The sequence below is a fragment of the Myiozetetes cayanensis genome, unplaced genomic scaffold (assembly GCF_022539395.1).
Source record: "Myiozetetes cayanensis isolate MyiCay16 unplaced genomic scaffold, myiCay2020 scf19, whole genome shotgun sequence".
Taxonomy (NCBI): domain Eukaryota; kingdom Metazoa; phylum Chordata; class Aves; order Passeriformes; family Tyrannidae; genus Myiozetetes; species Myiozetetes cayanensis.
In genome coordinates, this window is record NW_026087400.1 from 4,602,633 (window position 1) to 4,621,168 (window position 18,536).

General features: G+C 47.5%; 1 protein-coding gene across 1 annotated transcript in view; it reads right to left on the reverse strand.

Annotated features, from left to right (window-relative positions):
* COL20A1 (collagen type XX alpha 1 chain) overlaps window positions 1-18,536 on the reverse strand; it is a 49,788-nt gene that overhangs the window by 22,685 nt on the left and 8,567 nt on the right. The window contains 17 exon segments of the mRNA XM_050313629.1: window positions 847-903; window positions 1,426-1,555; window positions 2,158-2,300; window positions 7,319-7,451; window positions 8,514-8,656; window positions 9,185-9,314; window positions 9,866-10,005; window positions 10,470-10,593; window positions 11,912-12,057; window positions 12,163-12,292; window positions 12,910-13,082; window positions 13,558-13,722; window positions 14,940-15,104; window positions 15,267-15,360; window positions 15,362-15,387; window positions 16,347-16,502; window positions 17,733-17,933. Coding sequence (XP_050169586.1) covers window positions 847-903; window positions 1,426-1,555; window positions 2,158-2,300; window positions 7,319-7,451; window positions 8,514-8,656; window positions 9,185-9,314; window positions 9,866-10,005; window positions 10,470-10,593; window positions 11,912-12,057; window positions 12,163-12,292; window positions 12,910-13,082; window positions 13,558-13,722; window positions 14,940-15,104; window positions 15,267-15,360; window positions 15,362-15,387; window positions 16,347-16,502; window positions 17,733-17,933 — 2,256 coding nt within the window.

Genomic DNA, 18,536 nt, shown 5'->3' on the forward strand with positions numbered 1-18,536 from the left:
GACCATTTCTCTCAATAATTTGTTTATATATCAATATTGGAGTCTTTTACTGCACATCCAACTGTTTTCTCAGCATTGCTACATATTTCTCGGATTCCTCAAAAAAAAAAGGTATTTTATAAAACATACAGAATTTAATACTTCTACTCTTGTCTTTTCAGCTTTCATAGCCCAACAGCTATATTAAATTCTACAAGGTGACTCATCAGCCTTATGGGAGGATTGTTTTCTGCTTGAAAGTTCACAGGACTTTTCCACTGTGATCTGAACACCTCAAGAAACCATTTGAAAACTTAATCCTATATGTTCTTTGTTGGTTAAAAACTAATCATTTTTTCATCTAAGCTGCTTCATTCTTCAATCTTTACTTCTCTCAATAAATCTTAAAACTGAAATTTTGTTTGGAATAGTTTCAAATAGTCAAGAAAAGCCAGTAATGACATAATATCTGTATTCTAATATTTACTTCTTAGTAACTTTTTATGACCCTGTAAATTCAACATTTCCTCTCTAATTCATTTCCTAGTTTGCTCTATGAAATGCTATGAGAACAAATTAAATTTAATAAGGGACTTTACAGGGAGTTCTAATTTGAAACATGTCATCCTTCTCTTTGCTCCATTTTGGTCAAGTTGTACAGAAATCCTATAAATACTATCAGTCTTTTTACTAAATGAGTCTGATTTTAACAAGTCCTGTGGTTTCTGGTTGTCCTTGGACAGTCCCCATGGGTGTCTGTCAATAACCAACTGACAGACCTGTTCCTCTGCAGAGCCCACACTGTGCTGTTTGCCACTGAATGAAAAACAACAACAGCAAAGCAGAACTTTAGAGGAGATCATTTACCCTCTGGTTTAGGTGGAACGAATCCTCGTATTGAAGGGAATTTAGACAGCACTGGAGCTGAAAAAGAAAACAATCGTAGAATTACAGAATCACTAAGGTTGGAAAAGATCTCCAAGGTCATCCAGTCCAACCTTTGACTCAGTACCACCATGTCCACTCAACCATATCACAGAGTTCCACATCTACTTGCTCTCTGAGCATTTCCAGGGGTGGCAACCCCACCACTTCTCTGGGAAGCATGTTCTGATGCTTAACCACTCTTTCAGTGAGGAAATTTTTCCTAATATCCAGCCTGAACCTCCCCTGGATGCCACTCGTGAGCTCTGTCATTCAGGACTGTGATTCCTGGCGTGAGACCCGGAGGGCCTTCCCCCCTTCCCACTCATCCCAGAACTGTCTGGAGTACAGAAATTGGGCCTGGATTTTCACTTTTCAAATCCCTGAGTCTGAGCTGAGCAAAGCCCTGGCCTCAGCCAGAGCCCAGTGCAAGTGAGGACATTTCTGCCCCAAGAGAGACTGCCTCAAGACTGATAGATGGAGGGCTATGAAGAACATGCACGTCCTGACAGATACATTTACCTGTCCGTCCCGTTGTGGATGTGCTCTCGCTCTCTCCCGTGTAGTGGATGGCAGAAATGGTCACTTTGTAGGCTCTGTCAGGCAGCAGAGGCTGCAGGGTCACACTGCTGCTTTTGCCAGAAGCCATGATCTAAAATGGGACGAAAAAAGAGCTAAATGTGTGGGCAGGCTTCTCATTCTAGCTCTTACTCACACCCCAGAGTTAGGTACAAGAGTTCTGGTGTCAAGTCCTGGGATGTGGGGCAGTATCCCTGCTCATTTCAGCCAAGGAAGCCTGTTGCTGTTGGATTAGACATGCCCAGGGGAAAAGCATTTACCTGTGTGAAGACCCCAATATTCCCCATAGAAATACAGTGAAACTGCCTTAGAATAACCAGTCTGCATTTACATAGAAAATCTGTGGTTTAAAAGGATGATGTTTAACCTCCCCAAGTCAGTAAGCATATCCCCCACCCTCCTCTGCCTCCAAAAATTCCCCAGCCCAGTTCAGGGAGCAGAGAAAGCTGCATTATTAGTGGCTCTGATGACATAAGTATCTTAATTACAAAAAAGCCTTGGGGTTGTGTTCACAAAGCAACACATCAACAGGAAGAGGTTTGGTTTTGTAGTCCTGTGAACCCGACATCCTCATGGCAAACCCAACTGGAGGGAGCAGAGTTCCCCTGAGAGTGACACTGTCCCCTTGTGCCTCTGGCCCAGTGCCTGTCACCAACAAAGGATCTGGAGATTTACCGTCTGCTGGGCACCAGCGTCAGACACGGGGCTGTAGGTGATTTTGTAGTGCTGCACGCGGCCGTCAGGGGGGGTCCAGTGGACCTGAAGGCTGGTGGGGGTCTCGGAGTCGATGAAGAGGTTGGTGGGTGGGCTCCGGGAATCTGCACCAGGGATTAAAGGTGAACGGCATAAAAGGTGGGTCGTGATTCCCGAACGCTTCAGGGCTCTGCTGTGCAAGAAACCAACGCTCAGGGCAGAAAGAGCCACCCTGGGGACCAGGCAGGAGAGAAAGCACAGCCACTCCCCCTTCTCTGGCCCTGCACTGTGATGTGTGGACGGGTCCAAACAGGTGACGGGCTGAGCCGCAGTCAGCCAGAAGAGGGTTTGTCAGAGACCAAAGCTGAGCAATTTTTAATTATGTAAATGCGTTTCCTTCCCTGGGGCCCTGCTGTGCAGCGAACTAGACCTGAGGACAGAGGCTGTTATGCTGGAGTGACTTCTCTGAGCAGAAACTGAGCTAGTAAGGGAAAGGAAGAGGTGGTTAAATCAGTTCAAACAAGGGGGCTTGAGAGCAGGGGCTCATATAATCCTGGGGTTTGTTTCCAAGCAGTGTCTCACTCAGTATAAAAACATGTGTCTGGCCTTCAACCCATGCTGGTGTGAAGACACAGAAGGCTTGGACACAGAAAAGGAAGAATTTATTCAGAGGAGACTGAAAATGATGGATAAGCCCTAAAGAAAGTCAAGGACACACACCCAGGCAATGAGATTTCTGTTCTGCAGTTTTACCTATAAGGATCTTCTGCCCACCCAGCAAAGTGTGGGGTGACCTTAGAGCATAGGTTAAGTGAGGATTATTTGCATCTTCATTGATTCTCCTTGCCTTTTCTGTATAAAATGAGCTTACTTTTACTGAGGCTGAACCAAGACTGCAGCAGCTGAATCAGGCTGGAGGCTGTTGCTGAGCATCACCGCAAGGTAAAACAGAGAAGAAAACAAGTGTGGGAGGTAAAGTCACTTCAGCAGCACTATTATTAGTCAGTGCTCTATGTCTGCATCTTTGCTGGCTGCACTGGTTGTTTCCTTCAGCTGAGGTAAGTGCAGACTCTGCTTAAGTGAACTTTGAAGGGAAAGTTAGGGAAAGTCTTCTGAGTCCGGTTCATTCCAGAAAGCCCTCAGGCCTGGCAGAATTTGATGGCATGGACCTGACAGCCGAGGGAAAGGTCACCTCCTGAAGCTGCCCAGGAGGATAGAAGCATCTCTGACACAGAGGACACCATCTGTGTCTTCTGTAACCTCTCGAACCTCTGCTCCTCCAGAGGAGGAATCCCAGCCTGCCCCAGGTCTAAGCAGCATCACAGGCACATATTCAAATAAGAATTAAACACTGTACTCCACTCCATTAAAATGCTCATCTGCAATGATTATTATGTATACTTAATATAAGCCATATTTTTTTCCCTGCTACATTGGGTTGAAGCTTCCTCCCCACATTTCAAACCTGTTTATTTGCCACGTATGCTCTGCTGGCAGGAGCTCATTTTGGAGTGGGATAAAGAGCTCGAAGACATTTCTCAGCCCTAGGCTGGAGATGCTGCTGGCACAGCTTAGCTGGAGGAATAGGGCACATAACTTCATAATTACACTTGAGTGCAAAGGCACCAGAGCAGCTCAGCCCAGCTCCAGCAGCAGTTCCCATCCAAACTGCTCTCTCCTCGTCCTTCAGAACTGTTTCATTTTTCTCAAGCTCCTTTTCCTCAGCCTGGGTGAAAGAACTCTCCTCAATACAAAAGAGGTCCCTGTCTGCTTCTCACCAGGACCAAAGCCACCCCTTCCAGCATTTTCCAAGGATCACCATTCAGCAACCTCTCCATGTGCCAGCAGGCTCCTCTTCCAGAAAGCATCATCTGCACACCCACGTGCTTTCACAGAAGGTTTGTGTTGAAGTACCATTAAAGTTTTTCATTACTATGACAAATGATCACTGTGTAAAGCCTTTGGTCAAGGATAAGGACTTTGTTACACTTGACAAGTTACACAACATACTGAAAGGAGAGCTCTCAACCCAAATGAGAATTCAGTCTAAATATAACAGAGAGACAAGAAGAAACATCAGAACCATGGATAATCACACGGTAACAATTTTGTTGTCCGTGGGAAATACATCACTGTGCTTTTGTTCCTGCTCTGCCTCTAGAAAAGTCTGCAGGGAAAGGTTTGCTAACTGGGTTACTGAAAAATAATCCTAAACTTTTTCCTTTTTTTTTTTCCTTGTCAAGACTGAGAATTGGAAAAAATCCACTTCTTCCATGCATTTTGTGACAATTAAAGCACTCCCTTTGGCACCAGGTTTTTGCTTGGGTTTCAGGCTCATGTAGGAATGAGGCAATGGCAGAAAGGGACCAGACTTGTGGAAGGAGAGAGGGGGATCCCAGCCCTCCCTCACTGGCACAGCAGCAGGGAGGGGTGCCCTCCTCCTGGAAGGACACCCAGACCACCTGGCACATCTCAGTTATCTATGATCTTACTCCTTGTAAGTAACTAAATATTAAAAAAAAAATAAATTTAAAAGACATGACCTGAGTCTTTCCAGCTACACATCTTAACTCCAAAAGTAACTTTTACCCCTCCGTGCTCTCTCTTAATATTAAATTAAACAATTACATCTTAAACACTAAGTGCTGAGCAAGATAAGAAGAAGGGACCTGAACCTTATCCCTGCCTCCAAATTTTGTTTCCCTTCCAGCTGAAGCTATTCACCCCTTCTGAATTCATAAAGTGACACATCCCAAACTGCAACTTTGAAACAACCTTTCTTCCAACGAGAAAGATGAGAAACCTCATCCCAATCCTTCCAAATGACATGTCAGAGTGATGAATGTTGCAGGTTTTCATAAGGGGATGAGTTTCTGTTGTGTTTTCTGTGAGGGATTGGTGTCTGCAGGGCCCCATGGGTGGAACCCATTGGTCTCAAAATGGGCATTTCAGGTGGGACAATAGGGATTAGTGGTCCTGAATAAAATGACCTTGGTGTTCTCACCTCATCCCCAGGGGAGGAACACAGTACCATTTCACAAAACCAGTGCACAAAGAGCATCCCTCTGACCTGGCTTTTTTTTTTCCCTTCACCTTCAAAGAAGTATTCCTTGGAGGATGAAGGACGGGGAGAGAATCTTGTGTTACCAGGGCTTCCTGCTGAGTTTCACTTCAGTCACTGCCCTTAAACTTCAGCATTTCTTGGGAATTCTATCGAGACATTTTGAAGAAAAACTTTGTGACTTGACCTATTCTTATATAAAGGGATGTTGCCAAGAGAGGAAAAGAGAAAAGCAATGATGAAAGAAAGAGTGGTCTCTCAACCTCCTCTAACACGTACTTTTGGTTTTGTTCAGCACAACCTGATCAGTGCTACTCACCAGGCTTCAACCCGAAGTCTCTGCCATCCTGAGGCAAACCAGATAGCTTTCATTGGTGTTTCAGCCCCCAGAATCTCATTTTGTAATGAAAACTAAGGGAGAGGGCTCAAAAATCAAATTAAGGGGGTTAGGTTTCCAGATAATTTAAGTGGTTGCCATGCTGTAGCTGGATGAGCTACTGTTCAGCAGCTCTGACATGTAGGTTGACATGGTTGGACATCCTGACCACTCAGCACAGTGTGAGTGGGTCACTTCTGCTTGAAGAAGTGAAGATTTGAAGTACAACCACATCTCAGAATTTCCCATATCCTACAGAACGCCACATCTTCCCATACATCCACTGCACAACCCTGCAGCAACTTTCTGGCACCCCCAAGTTTCCTCCGCACTGCCTCAGACCAGCACTGGAAATCACCAGCCACCCCTTCCCCTGAGCCCCTTCCCTGCAGGCACTTCTTACTTTAAACATTAGGAGAGAATTACCACCAAAAGCATTAATTTCATGTGCAGAGGTTGGCTGGGAGAGGCGTGGCAGTGCCCTGACTGCCCATGCAAAGCGACCAGCAGCACCCAGGCACTGAGCCCCCCCTGCACACACCTGGTTTCTTGGAGCACTTGGCTTTCTTCGTGCAGAAGGCAAAGCCTGACATCCCCCAGGCATCCTTGCCCCTGAACAAGGACAGCAAGCTGACAAGCAGAAATCAAATTGCTTTCCCTGTCCCACTGGGCTGCCAACAACAGCAAAGACTGGCTTGTTCCAGTGTGCCTACCAGGGCAGCGTCACGTGTCTTTGGCAGTGGGCTGAGGGAGCTCCACTGACATTTCATAATTCTCCACATAAAGCACAGTAATTAATTTTTGAACCCTCTAAACAGCTCTAACTGTCCATTTATCATTATATATCTGTAAGATGCTTGCTTTCCTCTTTTTTCTTTTGTCAATATGTAGCTCCAAGGTACTTGTCTGAGTTAGCTTTCTATAAACATATGTTATTATTATTTACTGTTAATAAAACCTGAGCTTCTTATTCCAAGAGTGCCATTTACTTTGAGCTTCATCAGTTCAACACCAGCCTAAATGAGTTTTTTCTGCAAAGGAGGTTGAGAGCTGAGAGATGGAGGAGGAGGACTGCTGTTGTTGAATGGATTGCATTCCATTCACTGCCAACAAATCCATTTTACACGCAATATTAATTACGAGGACCTCTGGGAGTGCCACTTTTTAACCTCCTATCCTGCCTGTACAAAGCCAGATTTAGATAATGCTTCCAAGGCAGAGTCTGCCTGCAGGATTCTCTCCCATTTTTGTAAGTGCCCTCAGATGAAGTACAGCTCAGCAATGATTTAGCTGAAGAAATCCTCACCCTCCTTAACAGACAATGTTTTACTAACAGGAAACATTCATTAGGCAGCACAGTGACAGGTTCAGCTGAACACCCTGCAGAAAGCCAAGTCATTTGAATCAATACACTCCACAGAAGCAGAGGAATGCAAGAAATGTGTTCTACATGAAACACATGCAAGGGTATCAGTTGCCTTTAAATGCACCAGGTTGATGTGTTTGCCCAGCCTATTTTTGTCAGGACAAATCAAGAACACTTTTAAGACAGAGAGCTAAATATCTGTAGCCTCTTTTAGATATTTGAGATAGGGTTTTCAGAGCTAGAGTTGACCAGGTCTGAGTTGCTAGTCTGATGAGATCTGAGGCATCCCATGGCCTGTTTGTTATCCCTGGGCTGTGGATACCCATCACTCATCACTTACTGGTCCTGTGATGAACAGAAACTGTGTCGCTTCGAGCACCATCTTTGTAATAGGCCCAGATGGATATTTTGTAGTCAGTGTTCTTCTGCAAGCCTGGCAGGACAGCTGTTGCCACATTTCCAGCGATGGAGAGCTGCAGCAGGGAAAGAAATGAGTCAGTCACATTCCCAGGCATCCCCAAGCTGGTTCATGACATCCAAGTGGCTGGCTCAGTGATTGCCCATAGGCACAGATAAGTTAGCACTGGGCTTTGGGGACAAAGTGTTCTGTTTGGGGTTGCACACAAGTCAGCAAAGGCAAAATTCCATCCCTGATTAATGCAGGGCAGATGCCCATGCCTCACAGCCCAGTTATACTGAGGAGCTCCTTCAGTACCACAACACAGTGTTTGACAGTCAGCCTGCCTGGAGCACAAAATCCCTTTGCTGAATTTCCAGCTTTTAGGAGAGCTGTGAACAGAAGCCCCAGTACGCCACTGTTCCAGCCCAAATGTGAAGCACTGCAGGAAAGACTTGTGTATTTAAGCCACCATTTGCTGTTTGACCTCACATTCAAAATAGGGGATTGAGATGGAAAAGGTCACCTGGTCCATTCCCTGCCCCTTCTGCACCAGCTCTGTCCCTGGTCATTCTCCTCTGTCTGCTTCTCACTTGGACCTCATCCTTCCTGAAGACCAGCATCCCAAAAGTATCAGTGCTTACTAGCTCTGAGGAGAGCAGAAGTAGCTTCACCTGTCTCAGAGGCAACACCTTTAGCTATAAATGCTTAAGTATTGTCTTTTTCTTGTCCACAACCACTTGACATTGTGGGCTGTTGATTCTCTGCAACCCTGGATCTTTTTCTACTGAATTGCTTCTTAGCTATTTGTTCTACATCCTGTATACCTGTAGTTAATTATTCCTGCCTAAGCTTAATACTTTCTGCTTGTCCCTATTAAATTTCATCCTTGAGGTTTTCCAGAACACTTGTGCAATCTTCCCAGAGCCTGTAGGACTCCTCCCTGCTGTGCCTCCTGCATCCAGCGCTCAAGGTGACTGCTCCACTGAAAGCCAGACCCAGGACAGACCCTGTTGAACTGTTCAATTGCTTGAGAGCATTTACCTGAGTAGTTTTACACCCTATCGTGGGTGAGTTCAGAGCCACCAATCAGGCACAAAGCCAATCCAGCTCCCCAGAGCTGTGTGTGGGCCCATACCTCCTGAGGTTTCTCTCCACTGGCTGTGCTCCACTTGATCTGATAGACAACCACATCAGAGGCAGCGACAGCTTCCCACTGCAGTCGGAGGCTGTTCCCGGAGAGCTCAGCAACCTTCAGAGCGCGCGGTGGGGGGACCTTTACTGAGGGATGCAGGAGGAAAAGGAGCTGAAGTGTGGGCTCTGACAGCGCCCTGTCAGAGCCAACGTGGGGAGCAGATGGCTGGGGAGCAAAACATCAACCAAGCAGATGTCTGAGACCAGCCTGTCTGTCACTTCCTCAGACCCACACGACAACAGTCCTCAGGACACAGAGGGGTAAATTATTTTTAAAGCCCTAATTAAGAAGGATTATCTCGTTTATGGAGAGGGCACATAGTCACATTGGGTTTGTGAAGGGGAGAAGGCTAGGAGGACTCTCAAGGACACAGAGGTTAGTGATACATCATGCTTTTCTTCATTTGCTTATTTTCTTTATTCCTTCCACCTCATTTTGAACATAACACGGTTGGACATATTCCACACACAAAGAACAGCAGCCATCTGTGCTTTGTGCAAGGGTTTTGGCCATGAGCTGCTGGGATCAGTCTCCAAAACATCCCCCACAAGACACACACAAACCAACTTTGTCACCTGTTACTGAGACCAAAACTATTTCCATTCCCTACTTACAGGTGGTAACGTTGCCAGTAATTGGAAAGGAGTCCCCTTCATCATATGTAGATCTGACACTGATGAAGTATTGGGTGAGGGAGGACAGAGGTCTCAGGACAGTGGATGTTGCAGTGCCTGGAACTTCCACCTGCAGTGGAGGAGTGTTATGAGTATTATGTGAGACAGGCTGAGGGAGATGGGGTTGTTCAGCCTGAAGAAGAGGAGAGACCTTACTGAAGTCCTTCAGTACTGAAAGGGTGTTTATAAGAAAGATAGGAACAGACTTTTTAGCAGGGCCTGTTGTGAAATTTTTTTCACAAGGTTGGTAAAGCCCTGGCACAGGTTAGTGAGGGAGGTGGTGGATGCCCCATCCCTGGAAACATTCATGGCCAGATTGGACAGGGAGCTGAGCGACCTAATCTAGTTGAAGATGTCCCTGCTCGCTGCAGGGGAGTTGGACTAGATGATTATGGATGTTCCTTCCAACCCAAACCATTCTATGAGTCTATGATTTGGAGAGGAGCAGGGGTACAGCTGCAGAGGGCTCAGCAGGTGGGTGGTAACTGCACCAAAAGTGCCCATTTCAGTTAAAGTTAAAACACTTCCAGCAGACGAGGTCTCTCGGAACCATGGGAGGAGAACAAGGCATTTTCTGACCTCCCAGGCTTCTTCTCCTTCCCCCAGCCCTCAAGGACTCACCTCCCCAGTGTTGCCCCCTCTGCTAGAAACATAGGTGACGTGGTGAGCTCTCACGGCAGCAGACGCAGCCTCCCAGCTGACTCGAACGGACGCGTGGCTGAGCTCGGAGAAGCTCAGGAATCTGGGGGGACTCAAGGCCACTGCAACAACAGTTACTGACACACTCTGAGGCTTCACAGGCTGCACAGTGGCAAAGCCATTGTTTGCCTCCTACTGCTCTTAGATGATCCCGCCTTGAACTAAGAGGTTTGTTCACCATGTAGGAAAATAGTCTCTCTATGTCACTACCATAAATGCATTTGGGAGGCTGTGAAAAGCTACCTGGGCTTCAGGAGAAGAACCAGCCAAATAATTCTTCTCCAAAGAGACCTCAGGGAACAGCTCTTTTAGGAGTTCTTTTTTACCAGGGGAAAATCACTCCTTTTTCACAGTTCACCATGTAATTAGAGATCCCCTCAGGGACCAATATTCGCTTAAGATCAGGCAGGGAAGAGGCAGCATGTTTACAAGCCACATGCACAATATGGGAAGCACCTCATTTAACACATCTCTCCTGCCTTAAGTGTTTAATAACAACTCAATAAGCAGCAGCAGCAGCACTCACGGGTGGTTTCCTGGATGCTGGCGGGATCGCTCGCGTCTTCCCCGTACATCGCGTACACCGCGACGGAGTACTCAGTGCTGGGAGACAAACCATCCAGCAGGACCTCGGGCTGGGTCACCTTCACCTGTCAACAGAGAGCTGTTCTGGGGTACCCTTCAGCTCTAGGGTACCTGTCAATGCACATAACAGAGCAGGATCTTACAGACACACGGGCCGAGGTCCCTTTGGTTTCACCAAGGGGACTTTTCCACCTCAGGTCTTAGAATCACAAAATATCCTCAGCTGGAAGGCAGCCACAGGGATCATCAAAATCCAAGACCTAGCCCTGAACAGTTCAGCCCCAAAAATCCCACCATGTGCCTTAGAGTGTTGTCCAAATGCTCCTTGAGTCCTGGGGGCTTGGGGCTGTGACCACTTCTCTAGGAAGCCTGTTCCAGTGGCTGGCCACCCTCTGGCTGAAGAACCTTTTCCCAATATCCAACCTAAACCTCCCCTGGCACAGTGTGGGTCCTGTCACTGGTCACCAGGGAGCAGAGATTGGTGCTGCCCCTCTGCTTCCCTCATGAGGAAGCTGCAGACCACGATGAGGGCTCCCCTCAGACTCCTCCAAGCTGAACAAACCAAGTGACCTCAGTCGCTCCTCACGTGGCTTCCCCTCCAGAGTCCCTCATAAAAAAATGCTGCCACTGCTGCTGTTCTGGGTTGGATTGGGGGTATTCAGGGAATGTGATCCCACTTTTCTCAGACACATGGAAAGCTCTGGCAGAAGAGCTGGCTGGTGCCAGAGGCCCAGAGCAGCCGGGCTGCTGCCATCTGCTGCTAACACGGTACAGTCACAGCTCTCCTCCCGCAGCCTGTTCCCTGCAGAAACACACCCCAGGGACTTTTAGGATTTCCTCCCCTCTGCCTTTTTTTTGTTTTAAATTCATATCCTCAGCCCAGAGGTACTCCAGATAACTCATTAAAATGCACAATAAAGGGTTCTTAAGTGTTTTTAAGGGTTTTCCATTCGTCAAGCACTGTTTTATTCATGTGCAGTATCGTAGGTCTGTTTCCAGATGCCAGCAAAAACTTCCCTAACACATTTAAATAAACATTTCAAAGATAAACACAGTAAAGACATTTATGTACAGCCTCAAGGATACAGGGATTACACTTGAGGCTGCAAAGATGTGAGTTCAGTGCGTGGGTTTCCAGGGCCCCATGAGTCAGTCAGATCTCTCCCATGCCTTAATTTCCCACATGAAACCCTCACAGTTATAAATCACTCTGAGACACACCATAAAAAACCAGTCTTTTAGGAAAGATGTTTCTGGCAATAATTCTGACAAATTTTTTTTTTCTATGACCACATGATATCAGTTGACAAAGGTTTAGAACTAGCACTAGACTCAGCCCAGACAGAGAAAAGACGATATTATGATTATTCTCACAAACTCTACCTCTGCTGTGTAGTCCTCTGCTCCATCAGGGGCTGCAGAGCAGAGCACCAGGTAGTGTGTGGCTCCCTGGGCTGCTTTCCAGCTTAGCCTGATACTGTTGTGGCTCAGCTCAGAGACGCGCAGGGAGCGAGGGGGAGACAAAGGCACTGGAGAGAAAAACAAGGCAGAAAGACACCTTCAGCTCCAAACCCAGAGGAGACCTAGCCTTTCATAACCATGCACCAGCATAATTCTCTCTACTCATGACCTACATGTGGAGGTGACGCCTCTCAGCCCGTCCCCAACAGCGGTGTCGTACACAGGGAGCACCGACACCAGGTACTCCGTGTGCGAGGTCAGGTTGGAAAGCCGCAAAGAGGAGACTGCTCCATCCAGAACCACCTGGAAGCACAAGGGAGGGCTGTCAACACAGGGAGGTGCCAGATGCTCCTGGGCAGCAGAATGGCTGAACTGGCCATCCCTAGCAAGTGCGGCTTCCCCGTGGCGGTTCTGTCGCCCTCAGAACTTTTGTGCAAGTATCCCCCCAAAATAGGGAGGCAAGAGGAAGTAAGGATTCCTGTGTTCTCCAGCTGGGATCTGTGCAAACTCCAAGCACCAGATTCTAATTGTGCTCTCACTGAAACCAGTGGAAATCCATCAAGAATTTGGATTTGCCTTTCTGATTCATATCCATCACAGATGAGCATCACTGGACAGCTCTCTGTACTGGAGTGTCCTCTTTGAGTCAAAAGACATGCCTTGGCGAGGGGATAACACTGTGTAAGAGAAAAATCAGTGTCAGCATGGCTCACACTATTTCTAACAAGCTGATATTTATCCTGCTCCCTCTTCTGTCTTGTCACCCTATTACCTCATCATATTTATACGCAGTGTGCATTTAATTAGCTGACGGCCCACAAGAATTCTCTATCCTTTTTTTTCCACCCAAGTCTACTTAAATTCCCAGACACCATCTGGAAGTTGTTGCACTCTCAGATGTCCAGAGAAAGGTCTCTCACCTCTCTGGGGGTACCACCTTTGGATGGATAATACACAACCCGGTATTTCTTTGGTGGTCTCAGAGGAGGACTCCAAGTCAAATTCATACTCTTGGAGGTCACAGCTGATATTTTCAGGTCAGTTGGGCTCAGCTGGGGACCTGTATTCACAGGGAAATCTTTCACAGTGCTGCCTAGGAATTAAAAACACAGTTACTTTCTTATAGTCAGACTTCTCATGCCAAATGTACCTTCCAGCTCAAAAATATGAGTGACATGGGCTATCCAAACCCCTGGTAGGAATGGATGTTGCCTGCATTGGCTCATTGGCCAAAAGCAGACCCCTAAACCAAGAGCATCAAAACGGAAACATCTCCAGGTGATGATTTCAGTGAAATGTCAGAGACAGCAGGTATTCTGCAGCAGAGTAAGAGTGGAAGGACTGCACCTGGAGGGTCTTGCAGAAAAAAAACAATCACAGGAGAAATTGATGTGGCAGCAAGAGGGCTGAGCAAGGAGATCAGCACTGAAGGAGAAGAGCCAGGAGGTGCTGATGGGTGGCGGATCTCACGGAGGGAAAGGTATGAGAAAGGGTCAACCCCGACGGCAAAGGAAGGTGGATGGTGAGCAGAGGGAAAGTCAGCCCTCACTGAGGAGGTTTCACTTCACCTGCAGTTTCCTTGTTGCTCTTCTCTTTGATCCTGGTGCACAGGACCCGGGTGAGTTTGCCAACCAGGGAGCTCAGCAGAGGGAAGTCCAGCACGTTGTACACGGTGAGCTCCAGCGGCTCTGAGGCCACTTGCTTCAGCTCTGCCTCATCTGCATTCTTCACCCCTGCAACCAGAGAGAGAACCAGGCTGAGAAACTCCCCAGAGATGAGCAGATGGACCCCCCCAGAGATGGGTTCACCATCACCCTTCTCTCCAAGCAGAGCCTCCCAGTCATTCCAGTGCAGGGGTGGTGTCTGAGTGGCTCTGGCCTTTCCTGAAGCAACCACCTCAGTCCAGCCTGGGAAGAGCTTTCCACTCTGTGGGCTCAGAAATTCTTTAGGGCCTGGAGACAGCCTAGTGAATCCTCCTTCTGTTTTCCTGCCTCCTCATCACTTGCAGACTGTGCTCCCAGGAAGGCAGATATTTTTCAGTCTGAGAGGCAGTTGGCATAAATGGGCAAAGCACTGAATGAATAAACAACAATTTTATATTTATGAGGGGCCAGCACTCCCCACAGAGAGTCTACTGTTCATGAGAACATCACATTGTGTTTCAAGAGTCAGGGATGACTAAAAAGGAGCCTGTTTATATAGCACAACTTCTCCATCACAGAGCATCCTCCATCCCTTTCCTTCTGCTCCCCATCCAGATTAACTCTCTTCAAACCAAGCTCCACAGTACAACTCATTTCACTTCCCAGTGCTACATTCAAGGTTCCCTAACACTGTCTAAGCAGTAACATTGCCAGGCCAGAATCCAACCTCATTTCTGAAGTCCAAGACTTTTACCTCAGCAGCTTTGCCCTTCTTCTTTAGGAGAGTTTTCTGTGTAACTTCACTGCTCATGTGTTAGTCTCTAGCAGACTTGTGTAGTCATCAAGGACAGAGTTGCTCAAGGCCATTTTGTGTCTCATTATTGCTGCTGGACAGTGAAGACTAGATAATGTTATTATTCAGAGAAATGGGAAGTTGTGAGAGGCAGTAATTATACTGGAGGTCTCCTGTCATCCCCAGTACAATATTCTCTTGCCTAATTCCACAGCTAAGAATATTGTTTTTATTGCACAGGTCCTTGGGGCTCCCAAAGGTCTTTAGATGGGAGGTGTGAAATCTCTCATGTGAATGCTTTCTCTAAACAAAAAAACCCTTTGAAGACACTGCCTGTACTGAATAAATGAGTTAATTTTCATCTTAGCTACAATGTAATGAGGTCTTACCCACTACCTTAGTTTTACAGCCTCAGGATGCTTCTGTCAAAGTTGAGGGAACATCACCTTCAATTTGAAGATGACCAAAAATAGGTTGGCTTTGACCTGCTCCTCACTGATAGCTGTGATCTTACCAATGGCAAATATCTCTATGCCCAGGTTCTTCAAGGTCTGAGCAGCCAGGTTGGCATCATCCTGGGATTTTCCATCAGTCAGCAGTATCACCAGCTTCTCAGCCTCCAGCCGGGCACCAGCGTCTGGTTTCAGGTTCTGCTCCAGGACGTGGGTCAGTGCTAGACCTGGGCAGGAGCAGAGGTGGATGTTGTGCTACAGCCTCCCAAGCAGCCCCCTGCCTTCACTCTTTTCTCTGCTCCAGAGCAGCCTCGTTCCCCACAGAGCACACGGTGCCGTGGGAACATCTCCCCCCGCTGCAGCCACACAGACCCGCGAGATGGAGTTACCTGTGAAGGTGTTGCCGCCCTTGTACCGCAAGTTCCTGATGGCCTCCAGCAGCTGTTCCCTCGTGGAGTGGGCGCTCAGATCCCACTCGGTGCGGCGGGTCGCTGCTGTACTGGGACAGCCCTGGGGGAGGCAAGAGCTGTGGGCACTGTGGCAGCCAAGGGGAGCTGCAGCAGCCCCACCCTGGGGAGGGGGTGTCAGGCTGGGCAGGGGAGGAGGCACAAAGCAAGAAAAGGGAGTGGGAGTGGGCAGGTTGGGTTTCTAACTCCACTTCTCTGCATGGTTCTGAGGAAAGGGCATGGAGCTGTGTCAGGGGAGGTTTAGGCTGGATATTAGGAAAATGTTCACCCAGAGGGTGGTCAGGCACTGGAACAGGATCCCCAGGGAGGCAGTCATGGCACTAAGCCTGTCAGAGCTCAAGAAGTGTTGGAAAATGCTCCCATGCACGTGGTGGGATTCTTGTGCAGGGTCAGGACTTGGACTTGATAATCCTTGTGTGTCCCTTCCAACTCAGGATATTCTGTGATTCTACAGTCCTTGTCATGCAGGCAGCAAGACAATGCCCCAGACCCCACGTGGTACAGGGGTACTTAGCCTTGTTGTGACAATCAGGAACATTTGCTAAGGTCTCAAAATTAATTGGGGTCAAACTGGTCAGCTGCAAGGGGTGAGAAGGATTTACACAGTCCTATTTCATGTACATTCTGACTGTCAGCATTGCTCAGAGCTGGAAGCAGCACCATTCCTAGCTGAACTCACAGCAGCCCCAGAGCAGCAGTGCCACTGCATCCAGTGCTGTGGTGGCTGTTGTAGGCAGCAAATCCCAAAAGTATCTCAGCATCACCACCTGACCTGGTGCTGCCCAAAGACATCACTCCTGTTCACTGTGCAGCTATTTTTCACAGCCACTAGAGGCCAGAGCTTGCTACCAGATAGGAAAAGCTTTCAAGAGCAGCTTTAGAACCCCATCCTAAAGGAAAAAAAAAAAAGCTCCTCAGAGGAGCATGTAACCCCAGGAACAAGAGACCAAGGCCCTTTCAAACACAGACATCCTAAGGTCAGGAAACACGAGTGTATCCTACCTACTCTTATCTTGTCTCGGGCAATATTGAATGGGGAAACCAAATTGCTCAGAAACTCCTTAATGAGCTTGAAATTGTTGCGCCCGATGCTCCAGGATCCATCCACAAGCAGGACAATATCAGTCATTGCAGGAGTGTCACAATGAAACTGGGAACCTGGGGGGGGAAAGGTTTGACGTTGAGGGAAGCAACTGTAAGGAGGAAAAACCGCTTCAGTTTTAAGATAAAAAGTGAATCTGCTGTGTAAGGCCTTGTCGGGATGGTGGATTGGACCATCTGCCAGTCTGACACATCTCAGCATCTTGTGAAGACCACAGAGCCAAGGATAACCTGTCTCAGTACCGAGAAATTGCGTGGTGCACAGCTGCACTTCTGCAAAGAACGGGTTAAAGCTGCAAGGAAGCCTGTGCTAACCCAGGCACTGCTCTCTGCAAGCTGTCAGCTCCATTCCATCTCAGCCCCAGCCCAGTGCTTCCCTTTTATCTAGCCTAAGTCTCCAAGAATTGCAGGTGATTTCTTAATTCCATTCCATCACAAGATCCCCTGTGGGCTATAATTATTTTGTGGGTTTATATGAAGTCCAATCTCTCCGTAAAAACCTGCTGGCATCACAGATACTCCAGTCCTGCCTTCCTCCCCACCCCAGGCCTGCAGCTTAACAGGGGATAAGATAGGGCATGTTGCTGATTGAATGCATCTCCCTTGAATATTTCTTGGATGGAGAATTTTCCATCTTTTGTGGAGAGAAGGAGATGACCCCATCAGGATTCAGCTGGCTCTAAAGGGGCTCCTCTCCTATCTCATTTCACAGATGTGGATTCCTGCTGGTCTAAAGGGACCAAAAGGGGATGCTCTGGCCCATCCCATTTCAACAGAGCTGGGAGCCATCACAGTCTCAACTGAATCTGAAGGATCATCATGGATCATCTGTGAAACACAAGGAACAAGTCCAGAAGGAGGAGCGGGTTGGATAGCGAAATCCATGATATGCTCCTTCCCTTCTGAAGGTTTGGAAAGGTCTGTGGTTGGGGATGCTCTGCTGAGGAATACCTAATGCTTGCATGAATCTGGCAGAAGCAGGGGGAGATGACAACATGAAGAGAGAATAGTGCCAAATCAATAAAAGTCAATAAACTAAATCATCTGGAAGGAATTTTTGGCCCAACTCCTGCTTTCCTTAAAGTCCAAGTTGTTATACAGAACTCCAGTTTCTCCAGTGAGCCCTGACAGCTCCCGAAGCATGACCTAGTGATTGGAAGCACCACCAGCAGGATTGTACTCTTGAAAATCCTGTGAGTAGAGAGCGGGACAGAAAGCTTGTATTCAAAGAGTTTTAGGGAAAACAGCAGGGAAGAAGGAGCAAGACGTGTTTGAAACCCCTCTCACCTCGCCTCAGTGAATCCTTTGTGGGTTTTTCTTTTCCTAGGGACTCTCTCTCTGAGTTTGCAGGAGTGCGCGGAGATGATTTTGGGCTTGTTGATGTTGCCTCTGTCACTGCAGCCTCCACACTGGACTGGTGTCTTGTGGTTTCTCCTGAGCCCTTTGGCTGAATCCCCTTCTGCCTTTTCTTTTCAGCTCTGTCCTTTGCTGTGCTCCAAAGAGAAAAATCCCATTGTCCTTAATTGGGTTATCCCTACAAAACCTGCCCCACTCCTCCACTGATTTAAACCCCATTTGGCACGGGTGTAGGGGGCCCAGAGAGGGTAAAAGTCGTACAGGTTTATGCAAATAGGTAGCTAGATAGAGACCATCTTCAGCCTTGCCTCTCTGAGAGGGCTGCATGTGGGCTCATAAGTTAATAATGGATCACATCAGAAGTTTGCCCTTTCCATTATCTTTGGTGATGAAAAACAATGAATTTATAAAATATAAATCAGGGAAAACATACCATGGCACCCAGTTACTCTCCAGAGCTCAGCAATCTGTGACTTGCACCCTGAGCTAGTGTAAGTCTTTTTAGATACAGGCCCTGATGGATCTTTCTTCTGTAATTGCCTTTTGAGCTCATGCAAGCCCTTGTTGCCAGATACATGAGACTCTCTGTGGTTATATACAGTCCTCAGCCACAGGAGGTTGAGGAAATCCTTCTTGTAGACCACTTGCAGCCAGCCTTGGGACACAGAGCCTAGGGAAACCAGCACCATTAGCCCCAGCAGCTTGTTCTCCAGGGATCCACTCTCAAATGAAGAA